Source organism: Mustela putorius, unplaced genomic scaffold, assembly GCF_011764305.1.
Source record: "Mustela putorius furo isolate JIRA1106 unplaced genomic scaffold, ASM1176430v1.1 tig00000129_pilon_pilon_pilon, whole genome shotgun sequence".
NCBI classification, from domain to species: Eukaryota; Metazoa; Chordata; class Mammalia; order Carnivora; family Mustelidae; genus Mustela; species Mustela putorius.
In genome coordinates this window covers 7,608,275-7,621,580 of record NW_025421290.1, presented here as the reverse complement: position 1 = coordinate 7,621,580, position 13,306 = coordinate 7,608,275, and the positions used below count along the sequence as shown (strand labels likewise).

The 13,306-nt window shown below is 40.6% G+C and overlaps 1 protein-coding gene across 1 annotated transcript in view; it reads left to right on the top strand.

Moving 5' to 3' along the window:
* Window positions 1-661: 661 nt before the first annotated feature.
* ERO1A (endoplasmic reticulum oxidoreductase 1 alpha) overlaps window positions 662-13,306 on the top strand; it is a 46,589-nt gene continuing 33,944 nt past the window's right edge. The window contains exons 1-3 of the mRNA XM_004738792.3: window positions 662-1,192; window positions 10,235-10,354; window positions 11,085-11,168. Coding sequence (XP_004738849.1) covers window positions 1,079-1,192; window positions 10,235-10,354; window positions 11,085-11,168 — 318 coding nt within the window. The 5' untranslated portion in view covers window positions 662-1,078. The remainder of the gene's footprint in view (window positions 1,193-10,234; window positions 10,355-11,084; window positions 11,169-13,306) is intronic.

The window sequence follows — 13,306 nt, the reverse complement described above, 5'->3', positions numbered from 1 at the left end:
TTAAATGACAGTTCTTTAAAAAATGGCATACCAAAAAAAAAAAAAAGATAATTTGAAATATTTGAAATGTTAATGTGGAAGATGTTGGGAAGCTTTCCAGTTTCATCTTGAAAATTTCTCCTTGAAAAAAAAAAAAAAAAAGCTTTTAGAATAGACCCATGGCTCGGAATCAAAGGACCGGTTGCCTTTTCCTCACGTCATCTCCCTCGAGTTGGGAGATGAAATGCGAGGGTAGTTTCCACCTGTGCTGCCGGATACAATTGTAGCCACTCTCTCGCTACATTTGACTATGAAATATGGCTAGTTTGCATAAAATGCACACCAGATTAGACTTAAAAACAACATGTAAAATATTTAATGAATCATTTACTATTGAGTAAATTTTGAAATGTTCCACATATATTGGGCTAAATAAAATAAATTATTAAAATTAATTTCACCTGTTTCTTATTGCTCTTTCGATGTAACTACTAGAAACTGTAAGTTACCTTTGCAGCCCTGGTCTTCATGACCACTCATGTCCCTTTCAGCTTTAAGACTGCCAGGGACACTGTGGACGCGCAATTGATACGGTTTGCTTTCCACGCTTTGAGATACCGAAGGATTGGCCGGGAGTGCGCGGGGTGGGGTGGGGTGGGGCGGGGCCCTGTGGGGAGACCCAGACCCCTTCGGTCTCGCTCTCGCTCTCACAGCGGGAAAGACCCCGACTCCAACGCGGGGGTTGGGGCGGCCGCTCACAAGCGAGGCACCAGGCGCCGGGCGTCGGGGGGCCGGGGCCCAGCGCTGCGAGCCGGGCGGGGCCGCACCGGGAAGCTGGTTCGTGCGTCAGCCTCACGCGCGTGGAAGGAAGCCGACCCGAGGCCCTGGGCGGCCCGCTGCGGGCGCCTAGGCACGTCCGCAGGCTCTGCCGGGAGGTGGCTGCCGCTGAGAGGCGGGAGAGTCGAGGGCGGGCCTGGGAGGCGGCCCGGAGGTGGGGCGCTACCGGGGGCCGGCCCGCTCGGGCTTCATCTGCGGACGCGCGGCCTGCGCCCCAGTGCTGGGACCGCGAGGCGCCGGGCGGCGATCGGCCAGAGCGGCTATGGGGTGCCGCTGGGCTTTCCTGATCGGCCTCCTGGGGGCCATGTGGCTGCTCGGCTCGGGTCACGGTGGGCAGCAGGCCCCTGAGACGGCGGCGCAGAGGTGCTTCTGCCAGGTGAGGGCTGCGCGCGGCCGTGCGGCCGCTCCCGTGCTTCCCGCCTCTCCCCTGCGCTCCGTCCCGGGCAGCCCGGCAGGTGAGGGGCTAGGAGGACCCCTGAGTTTCCACCCTTCCGGACGAGTCCCCTCTTGCGGGGCTGAGTCCTCTGCAGCTCGCCTGCCGGTGTCCCAACGCAGCCGCCCTTCGGATCCGGTGTTGGGTGAGAGGTGTGGGTGCACGCTGTTGTGTTTTTACCGAGTTGGTTTATGCATCTTTGTTGGTCTTCCCTTCCCGGGAAGGGCGTGGACACTGTGCACGCATACTCACTATTTGTTATTTTAGCAGAAACCTGGGTCTTCCTAACTTCTAACTTGACCAGGAACTGTGTGCGTTGTGCCTATGTTGGGTGCCTTCGCTCTGCTTCCTGGGCAGGACACGCTTTTGTAGGGTGGCTACTCTCAGATCGCGTTGTCAGGCGGGAGAAGGACTTGGTGTGGCTTTTCTGTGTCTAAGCCTCACTGCCTTGTGTCTTTGGGGCTGCGGCTTGCCCTGTGGCCCCTCGCACTGTGTGTCCTTTCTTTTTCCTAAATGTGATGAGATTTTCTTAACGTGACGCCCATTTGGCTGGTCTGAACTGGGAGAATGAGCCTTACTCCTCAGTGCACAAGTTTAATTACATGCTTATTATGATCATTTTCCCTTTTTAGTAAGAGATGTGGGTTCCTTGAGAAAATTTTTCAAAGAAATTTAGAGGTTTTTGGATCTACAGTATTCTGTGTTTTAATATCATTACTCTTAAATTCACGTTTTGGTTGGCATATGTTGATAAAAATAACATTTTATAGAAAATTGAGGGTAGGCATCCACATTTTTCCTTTTAAGTGGATTGTACTATAATCAGAAATGACATTTTATGTGTGTAAGTGCAATGCTACTATTTCACAGAGTAAAGAAACAACCTTAAATCTTATGGAAGGAAAAAATAAATAAATCAGTATTATGGGGAGAAGAACTGTCTTTTTCACTGCTTTATATTCTTGCATTTTGTCAATTTGTGGAGTGATTTGGGAGTTGAGGTGTTATCCCAGCATGAGTAGGACAAGTTAAAAGGAAATTGCTCCTTTACTACTAAGACTGAAAAGCTCCTTTACTTTCAGGGGTTGCAAACTACACACAATCAAGTACTTAAAAGGAAGAAGGGTAATTTTTCTTCATATTACAAATACAACATAACACAAAGTGTCAACTTTTACAAATAAGTAATATTAAGGTAAAATATTTTAAAATAAGTTAGTGTTGGGGCGCCTGGGTGGCGCAGTTGGTTAAACGACTGCCCTTGGCTCAGGTCATGATCCCGGAATTTTTCTTAAAAGTGCTTTTTAGCGGACCTGAGTGGCTCAGTTGGTTAAGCAACTTCTTTTGGCTCAGGTCATGATCCCGAAGTTATGGGATCGAGTCCCACATCGGGCTCCCAGCTCCATGGGGAGTCTGCTTCTCCCTCTGACCTTCTCCATTCTCATGATCTCTCTCACTCTCTCTTTCTCAAATAAATAAATAAAGTCTTTAAAAAATAAAATAAAATAAGTTAGTGTTGAAACAAGATGTGCAATATAACATTTTCAACTACATTTTCGATTTTTAGATAATGAAATAATAGTACATGTTGAGCTTTTCAACTTTCACTACCCCCCCATAACCTTTTTAGATATCTGATTAAAATTGGGGAATTTTAAATTTTTTAATATTTTTTCTTCTAATTAGTATTTAAGCTCCCCCACCCTTACAATATTTTCAAGATATGAATATTCCCCCAACACAGACATCCATTAGATCCCTTTCTTTTTGTTTTAGAACAAGAGTGGCTGTTTATCTTTTCAGAATCAACTTTTACCAGATAATAAATTGAGGGTCACATGGTAAAAAAGTTTCTTTTTTTTTTTTTTTTAAGATTTTATTTATTTGAGAGCATGAGAAGGGAGAAAGTCAGAGGGAGAAGCAGACTCTCCGTGGAGTTGGGAGCCCGATGTGGGACTTGATCCCAGGACTCCAGGATCATGACCTGAGACAAAGGAAGTTGCTTAACCAACTGAGCCACCCAGGTCCCCTAAAAAACACTTTTAAGAAAAATATAAAATGGTCTATTTAATCAGTTTAAGAACAGATACCATCAGTTTTGATTCAATAGATTGAAACAAAAATACATTTTAGTTCTGTTATGGTCAGTAACAGAAGAGATGAGGGTAAGGAGGAGAAGGGACAAATGATGAATAGACATGAAGAGAAAATTGGAGACAAGCATATAGATATAGACATGTACAGAAACGAGAGAGACACACATAAAAGAATGGTGGAAGAAAAGATTAGAGGAGATGAATGGTGGAAATTATTCATTCAATAAACATTTATAAACACTGTGTACAATGACCTGAGTGTTTGGAATACAGAAATAACTATGGTGTGATCCTTGCCCTTAAGAACTTAGAATTTAATGAATAAAGTCCTTTAGAGCTTGGGTAGAGGCAGAGGCAGAGATCCTAAGCACTTTATTTTAAAGATTTTATTTATTTTTTGGACAGAGTAAGAGCACAAGGAGGGGGAGTGCCAGAGGGAAAGGGAGAAGCAGGCTCCCTGCAATTTGGGGGTCCACCCCAGGACCCCGGGATGCCCAGATCTTAAACATCTTAGAAAAGCAAGTTAGTAAGAACACCTGGTTGGCTCAGGCAGTAGGGGATGATACTCTTGATCTTGGGGATGTAAGTTCGAACCCTATGTTGGGTGCAGAGATTACTTAAAAAAGAAAATCTTTTTAAAAAGTTAGTAAATAATGCTAGACACTAAATTAAAGACTAACTTTTGACTTAACGTTTAGAACAAAAAGTTAAAATCTCTTACTCTCTTTGCAATACCAAATTAGCAGCAAAGTTCTGTGGAGTCTGCTTTGTTAATAGTCCTCTCCCTTCCTACTGCCAATCTCTCTCTTATCGGCTTGTGCCTTGAATTACCACATCATCACCCCTCATCACATGGGTGCCTGGTAATAGGGGTTCGGTTAACAGAATACCACTTTAAATGGAGCCAAAGTAGCATGTAGTTATTTGGCCTTACAAAGTGATTGAAGTAAAATGTACAAAGCTCTACAAATAAACAGATTAAATTCAGTAAGCATTTTATTGAGGCCAGTTGTGAATAAGTTTTGAGAAATCAAGAAATAAACTAAAAATTTTATTTTATTTTTTTTTAAAGATTTTATTTATTTTATTTGACAGAGAGAGAGATCACAAGTAGGCAGAGAGGCAGGCAGAGACAGAGCGGGAAGCAGGCTCCCCGCTGAGCAGAGGTCCCAGGACACTGAGATCATGACCTGAGCCGAAGCCAGCAGCTTAATCCACTGAGCCACCCAGGCGCCCCCAAAATTTTATTTTTTTAAAAGATTTTATTTATTTATTTGGTAGACAGAGATCACAGGTAGGCAGAGAGGCACACAGAGAGAGGAAGGGAAGCAGGCTCCCTGTTAAGCAGAGAACCTGATGCGATGCGGGGCTCAATCCCATGACCCTGGGTTCATGATCTGAGCCAAAGGCAGAGGCTTTAACCCACTGAACCACCCAGGTGCCCCTAAACAAAAAATTTTAAAATTTAGTTTATTTCTTGATACTCCAGGGTACTGAGCCTGGTACATAGTTGGTACTCAGCGAATATTAGGGAAGTTACAAAACAGGATGTGAGCACTGTGCTAGCAGGAGTAGATTCTTTCAGTTACTCTGCTTAGCGAGCCATTTGCATGTTTTTCTGGAATTGATCTTTCAGATGGGTTGATGGCTCCAAATCAATCTTTAAAGTTAGTCAATTACTGCATATGTCTGTTGACATCAGGTCTTAGTAAAACCATTTCCACTGTATGTTGTCAATTATTTCGGTAACGATGCTTCAGTGTTAGTTGCTGCAAATAAGTGATAAATTGCCTGGGACTTACAAGTCTTCCTTAAATATAGTGCCCCATTTTTTAAATCATTCTACTTAAAAATTTTTAAAAATGTACACTTGGTGTGTAGGTCAGTGTGGTTTGTATAAAGAACCCTATGATCATGACCTGCCCTTTCTTTCAACCACAAAAATAATTGTATTTTTTTGTTGTAATAGTATGGGCTTGAAGTAAATGGAGACTCTTCAGACTTTCTTGTTTTCTTTTCTGTTTTTTGTTTTGCTTTTGACAGGGTTTCAAATTTCCTTTTCCCCATTATGTACCATTAGAGAGAAGGAATGTAACAGAACTTTAGTTCCAGTTCTTGGAATCCCAAGATGCATTTTATAGAAATAACCCCAGGAGAAATATTGAAGCCTAGATATGCAGGCAGTATGGACAGGTTTTTCATTTAAATTCATTAGAAACAAGTCTGTAAACTCCCATGTAGTCAGAATGTTTTATTAATCTTAATATGGCTAGTGCTGATAACACTCAGATCCACTTACTTCAGTGCAGTAAATATCAGGCTAATGAAAGGAAAGTAGGTCAGATAATTCAAAATGTCTATTTTAAAATCAATCATTTTTGTTTGGAGTGCATTGTAGATGCACTCTTCATACATGTATTTTGGCAGATTTACCTGTCCAGTGGCTTGTTTAGATCTCTTTTATTTATTTAATATTTTATTTATTTATTTGAGAGAGAGAGCGAGAGCGAGCACAAGTGAGAAGGAGGGGAAAGGGCAGGAGGGGAAGAAGAGGGAGAGAGAGAATCTCAAGCAGATTCCTCACTAAGCGCAGAGCCTAACTTAAGGCTCAATCCCAAGCCTGTGAGATAATGACCTGAGCTGAAATCAAGAATCAGGCATTTAACCAACAGAGCCACCCAGGCTCTGAGCCACCCGCCCTGTTCAGGTCAATTTAAAAAAGTTTTTATTTGTTAGAGTGGCTGGGCCATGGAAGAGATACTCCATAATATGTTGCCTGGTAGGTGGAAATATTCCTGGGATTAAAACTTAGTCAGAGGACTCTTTGAAACAGGTTATCCTGCAGAGATGTCCACTGACTGTGAGTACTTATTCTTTGAACAAAGAATGTGGAGGAAAGCACGTTTCACATTGGTTGCTACACTTTGGGTCACAACAACAATTTAAAGTTCTAAAGACTAAGGCTTCAAGGCAGAAATAGCTTGTAGCTTTCCATGTTCTTAGAATGGTGCCAACTACTGAGTATAGAATGTTTGGTGTTTCCGTGTCTCAGTCAACTGTTCCAATAAATAGTTTTCATGTTCTTTTTGATGGTCACAAACCACTATAAAATTAAATACAACTAAAAGTTTCTGCAAAAAAAAAAAAGAACACTTTGAACACTTTAAAAAAAAAAAAACGATTTATTTGACAGAGAGAGAGAACTTGCAAATGTGCAGGCAGGGGAGGGGCAGAGAGAGAGGGAGAGTGAGAATCTTCAAGCAGACTCCCAGCTGAGTGCAGAGCCTGATGTGGAGCTTGATCTCAGGACCCTGAGATCATGACCTGAACTGAAATCAAGAGTTGGGTGCTTAACCAACTGAGCCACCCAGGTGTCCCCACTTTGAACACTTTTGAAAGGTATTTCATATTTCATACAAGTATGAAGAATATATTTTCACAGTGCTTTGGAAAAAAATGATAGTCTGTGGTAGGACTAGAAGTTGTTTGCTCATAAGGAGACTATTTAGAAAGTGTTTTTTGTTTTGCCTTTCGTTGTAAATTAAATAGTGAACAAAGAAAATAGAGAACAAGCAGGCCTGTGTTATTTTCTTTTCGCTTGCCTTTTGTATTTGGTATTTGGTCCAAACCAGTCAGTCTGTGGAGAAACTGTTTGAGACTACCTCCAACTGTTGACTATCCAGTTCTATGTTCCATTGGGGCTACAGATGTAAAATTTTGGGAAAATTTTAGCTACAAACTGGGCCCTTTTTTTTTCTTATTAAAAAAAATTGTAGGGGTGCCTGGGTCGCTTAGTTGGTTAGGTGTCTGACTCTTGATTTCAGCTTTTGTCATGATCTCAGGGTCGTAGGATCAAGCCCCATATCAGGCTCTGCACCAGGCTTAGAGCCTGCTTAAGATTCTCTCTCCCTTTGTGCCACCCCTCTGCCCCCCGCCAGCCCACCACCCTGGACTCATGGGTTAGAATGCATGCGTGTTCTCTCTCTCTCTCTTTCAAAAAAAAAAAAAAAATTGTGGGTTGCTTTGGGGAATAGTAACATCCCTTTCCCTAGAAGGATTTAGGCAGCAGTAGGGTGATAATACTAACACTTACTGGCCATTTATTTTGTAATTTCATCTTGATATTAACTCTTATAGAAGGGAACTATTAGTATTGCCATTTTGTGTTGAGAGAGCAAACTGAGGCTTAGAGAGGTTAAAAAAAAAAAACTTGGGTAAGATCAGTAACTAATAAGTAACAGAGATGGGATTCAACCCCAAGAAGGCCTGACCCCTTGGCCTTCGTGCTATCCATTGTCACACACTGCCTCCTTCAGAGTGTGTAGGAGGGCATTGCTGTGTGCTTGGGAGGTTGCCGTCAAAGGCCCTCAAACGCTTTTCAGCTCTTTAGAGGCTAGGACTTTAAACTGGGTGATGTTATGTCAGGTCTACCCTAGTCCTTATATCTGCCATACCTCAGATATACTCAAAGCTGATTGCCACCTGAGGCCTAGAGCAGCAAATCTCAAATTTTAGCATGCATCAGTCACTTTTTCTGTGTGTGTGGCAGGGAGCTGGGGAGGGGGCATTACACATTCAGGTAGGTTCCTATGGTAGGGTCAGGTCAGAATTCCCTTGGAGTTTAGGAGATAGTGTGGCCATTATTTAAGTAGCCTTTGCACATCCCAGAGCTGCATCAATGTCAGGTCATCCTTGTTCCAAGTCAGCACCCAACTTCGGGTCTTAGTTTAGGTACTAGGACATTGCTTTGTTTCCAAGATTCTGTTCACTGGATTTCTTCCTTTGTCTTTCCCAGATACTCTATTCTGGTAACATGTCTGGTTCTCTAGTTTGTAGAACTGGGCCTGGCGTCACACCTGCTGGACTTCTTTGAAGGGATTGGGTTTTGCCTGTTGGGAGGCTTCTCTGAATAGTCACATGGCTTGAATTTCTGAGTATCTTCCTGTCTCTCTTTTGCTGGGGCCTCTCCATCTATGGAAACTTCCCCACCCTTGCTCTACCTCCTTAGCTGCCCTGCTACCTTTTGTAGTAGTTGGAAATGCCTCCTACTCAATTTCTAAGGTAAAGGTCAGAGGATTTTTAAATCTACCATTGTCCTGTCTTCTCTCTTTGAGGTCTCCGGGCTATAAGCCATTTCTGCTCTGAATGCATCTTGCATTCCTTTATGGTTTGGGGCTTCTTCTAGCTTCCTTTGTGGTTAAGGTATAGATTGATAAGATGTTGCTTGCAGTAGGTTATTTACCTCTGCGCTTGCCTTCCTTGTTCTGAGTGCATTCCTGCCACTCAGGCTTATGTGGTCTGGAGCACTGAATACCATAGGTAGCACTGAGCTACCTACCGTAGGTGACATGATAGTACATAGTCCTAATTAGATTGTGGGGCCGGTGTTCAGTGAATGAGAGTGAGAGTGGACAATATTCACCAAAACATTCATTCATACATCCACTCCACAGATAAATATTGAGCATCCTCTGTATGCTTTCTAGAAGTACAGTGCTAAGGACTGGGAATACAAAACATGATTTTGCTTTCAAGGAGTTTAAACTCTATGGAGAGGAAGTGAAATATGTAAGTCCAATATAGCGAGGTAATTTGTATGTAGTGAGTATGTGAAGTGTCCTGGATACACATAGGAGGGGCAGATAAGCCAGTAGGGATTGAGTGGAACCCTGAGGGTAGCTTGAACTTGAATTTCAAAGATAGATCTTTACCTTAAAAATGAATTACTTAAGGGGCACCTCGGTGGCTCTATTGTTTAAGTGTCTGCCTTCAGTTCAGGTCATGATCTTAGGGTACTGGGATGGAGTCCCACATCGGGCTCTCTGCTCAGTGGGGAGTCTGCTTTTCCCTCTCCCTCTGTGTTCTCTCTCTAAAATAAATAAATAAATAAACAAATAAATAAATAAAATATATATATATATATTTTTTTTTGGGTAAAGATTTTATTTATTTATTTGTCAGAGAGAGTGAGCACAGGCAGACAGAGAGGCAGGCAGAGGCAGAAGGAGAAGCAGGCTCCCCGCTAAGCAAGGAGCCCGACGGGGGACTCGATCCCAGGACGCTGGGATCATGACCCAAGCCGAAGGCAACCGCTTAACCAACTGAGCCACCCAGGCGTCCCAAATAAAATCTTTAATAAAGAAAAAGTGGACACATTTAAAAGAACTGAATTAGGGGGAAAAATAAGTTTCAGACCCTTTCTCTTGTTCGTGTGTGTGTGTGTGTGTGTGTGTGTGTGTGTTTGTGCTTGTTTCTTTTTGTGACCTAATGTCTCTACTTGGCATGTGTCACTTTGACCTTTGCAGTCTTACTACCTGTTATTTCTTTATGTAATAATTTATATCTAAGGGGGAAAACAGTAGCTATTTTATGTCCTTAGAAGTTTTGCTTTTAATGCTTGAAAGAAAGAGGTGTGAAAAGTCAAATCATCTAGGTTAGAAGCACTTTTGTTTTGTTACTACCCCAAATTAGGAACTGAAGATTATATACTCAGAGAATTTTTAGCAGGAAACAAGGACAAATTTGCATATGAAATGAAAGTAGTTATTGCAGTAACAAAATATGTAGATGAGATTTCTAGTACCCAAATTAGTCCAAAACAAGTCCAAAACAAATGAGACTAGGTAAATTGGTATAAAATCTTAGCTCTCAGATATTGCTGTCATCCTCCGATGTGTTATCTGTCATCACCCAAATGTCATCACTCAGGTAAAAATCTGCATTATTGTTTTGTAAGAGCAATAGCATCATTAAATTACTGTCATACCCCATCTCTGACAATTAGGAGGAGGAGGGATGATAAGAGTTGTCTGAATCACAGCCTGTGAGGAAAAAGAACCCTGTTATACTTAAAGTATTTTTATGTATTATTTCATTTTCTTTGTAACAGGTTAGTGGTTACTTGGATGATTGTACCTGTGATGTTGAAACCATCGATAAATTTAATAACTACAGGCTTTTCCCGAGACTACAAAAACTTCTTGAAAGTGACTACTTTAGATATTACAAGGTATTTTTATTTTTATTTTTTTTGTACAAGAATACTTAGAGTTTAAATATATAGCTGTATTTTCTTAGGAATTTCTGAACTTCAAAATTGTGGCCATTATTTAAAATTCAGTTCACAAGAGTGAACAATGTGGTTCTGAAACCATCCATTGGATACTTTTAATTTCAACAACTCAGTTTTGCACTCTGGAGTTAGAAACTTGTTGGTTAAATTGAAGTCAGAACAGAAACTATTACACTGTTACCAAAATTGCTAATTCGTACTTTTCTAAAATACTGTATTGACTCCACTTAATTAAAATCATTAGATTTTTTTTGAGAAGCATGACTTTATTCTGACCTGTATTATTTTAACTAGTCACTTGAGATATCTACAGAAAGAGTTTAGAAAATCTGATCATTGGAGTATGTAGTCCTCATCTGAGTTCACAAAGGCCTGGTACTTGCTTAAAAAACAGTATCATTTGAGTGGTGATGGTATGAGCTACTTTGGCTCCTAGTCACCGTCTGTTCAGGGTTTGTGTAGTAGTGGTCTATCTTTCTAATCAAATCTACCAATTTGCTTACCCAAGTTACACATTGATATAATTGCTGGAACTTGGCAACGGGGACCTAGAAGAAAAAGAAAAACTGAAGCTAATAGCGTGACCAGGTTCTAGCATCTTAATTCAATGCTTGTCAATAATAATATCATGGTTCTTATTTTTATAACCTTTTCTGTTATCCTATAGGTAAACCTGAAGAGGCCATGTCCTTTCTGGAATGATATCAACCAGTGTGGGCGAAGAGACTGTGCTGTCAAGCCTTGTCAGTCGGTAAGAACCATACATATATTTTAAAACCTGTTACATCGTTTTTCAAATAATTGCAATTTTTAAAAAGGGCGCAATGCAACTAAAATAACATTTCAGTCCTTAGGTTAAAAATAATGTTGTTTAATATTTATAGATTAGAAACCTAAACTTGGGTGCCTGGGTGGCTCAGTCGGTTAAGCATCAAAACTCTTGGTTTTTGCTCAGTCATGATCTCAGGATCCTGGGATCAGCCCTGTGTCAGGCTCCATGCTCAGCAGGGGATCTACTGGAGATTTTCTCTCTACTTCTACCTTAACTCCCTCCCCCATCAAATAAATAAATCAGTCTTAAAAAAGAAAAAACAAAAACCAAGGGGCATCTGGGTGGCTCAGTGGGTTAAGCATCTGCCTTTGGCTCAGGTCATGATCCCGGGATCCTAGGATTGAGTCTCATATTGGGCTTCCTTGCTCAGCAGGGAGCCTGCTTCTCTCTCTCCCTCTGTCTGCTGCTCCCCCTGCATATGCTTTGCTCTCTCTCTAATAAATAAAATCTTGAAAAACAAAAAAACCCACAAAACCCAAAACCTAAACTTACTAATGATAAAACCTATTTTGAATTATTTTGCTTTCATAATAATAGAATTAAATTTTGTGATAAATATAATCCTTTGATTTACTAGTGAGATTAGTAGTTCTTTTGGCTTGATGTTTGTTTTTCTTACATCTTACCCAAAGTTGTGTTTATAGTATAATGAAATTGAAGTATAAACAATATCCCTTTTTTCATGGGTGTATTGTTTCCTTTGGATGGGGAGGGGTTGGAAAGAACACCTGGTTTTGCTTAAGAATTCTCAGAGCAGGGAGGCCTGAGTGGCTCAGTTGATTGGGTGTCTGCCTTTGGCTTGGATCATGATCTGGGGTCCTGGGATCGAGTCCCATATTGGGCTCCTTGCTCAGCAGGGAACCTGCTTCTCCTTCTACCTATCTCTTCTCCTTCTGTCCACTGCTCCTCCTGATTGTGCTCTCTTTCTCTCTCTGACAAATAAATAGAAAAATAAATAAATAAAAAGAATTCTCAGAACATTAAAATTTAAAGCATTTTACTCTGAAAACAGAATTTTACACTTTCAACAAAGCCTTTTTTCCCTTTAAAGCATATATTTCTATTTTTCTTCTTTATTATGATAAAATATGCATAACAGAAAATTTACCATTTTAACCATTTTTAAGTGTACAGTTTATTGGCATTAAGTACAGTCACGTTCATTAAGTTCATTAAGTACAGTCACCATCCAGTTAGAGAACTTCTTCCTGATCACAAACTGAAACCGCACGTTGATTAAACAGTAACTCCCTATTTCACCCTCTCTCTTACCCTTGGCAACCACTATTCTGCTTTCTGTCTCTATGAATTTGATTATTCTGGGTACCTCGTATAAGGGGGATTATTACAAAATTTGTCCTTTTGTGTCTGGCCTGTTTCACTTAACATGATTTCAACGTTTATCCATAGTAACATATATTTGAATTTTATTTCATTTTAAGGCTGAGGAATATTGCATTGTATGTGTATCTGCTTTTCATTTATCCATTCTCCCATTGCTTGGGTTTTGGGTTATTCCCATCTTTTGGCCATTGTGCATAATGCTGCTCTGGATATGGGTGCAGAAGTATATGCTGCGTCCCTAATTTCCGTTCTTTGGGGTATACACCTAGAATTAGAATTACTGTATCATATGGTAGTTCTCGCTTTAATTTTGGGCGGGAACATCATACTGTCTTCACAGTAGCTGCATCATTGTACATTCCAACCAGCAGTGTACAATGTTTCCAAATTCTCTGTATCCTCACCAACACTCACTCTTTTCTGTTTTCTGGATAATAGCCATCCTAAGGGGTATGAAGTGGTGCTATAATTTTGAGTGGTTTATTTTATTTTTTAATATTCTGTTGCTGTATTTCTTTTTTTTTATTTAATTTTTTTATTAACATAAAATGTATTATTTGCCCCAGGGGTACAGGTCTGTGAATTGTCAGGCTCACTATTGAGTGGTTTATTTTTATAAGTGTAAATATTGCTATATAGACCTATCTAGCGTATGGAATTAAAGAAAATATAAAAATTTTATTTATGGGCATTTTGTTATTAGATACCTGAGA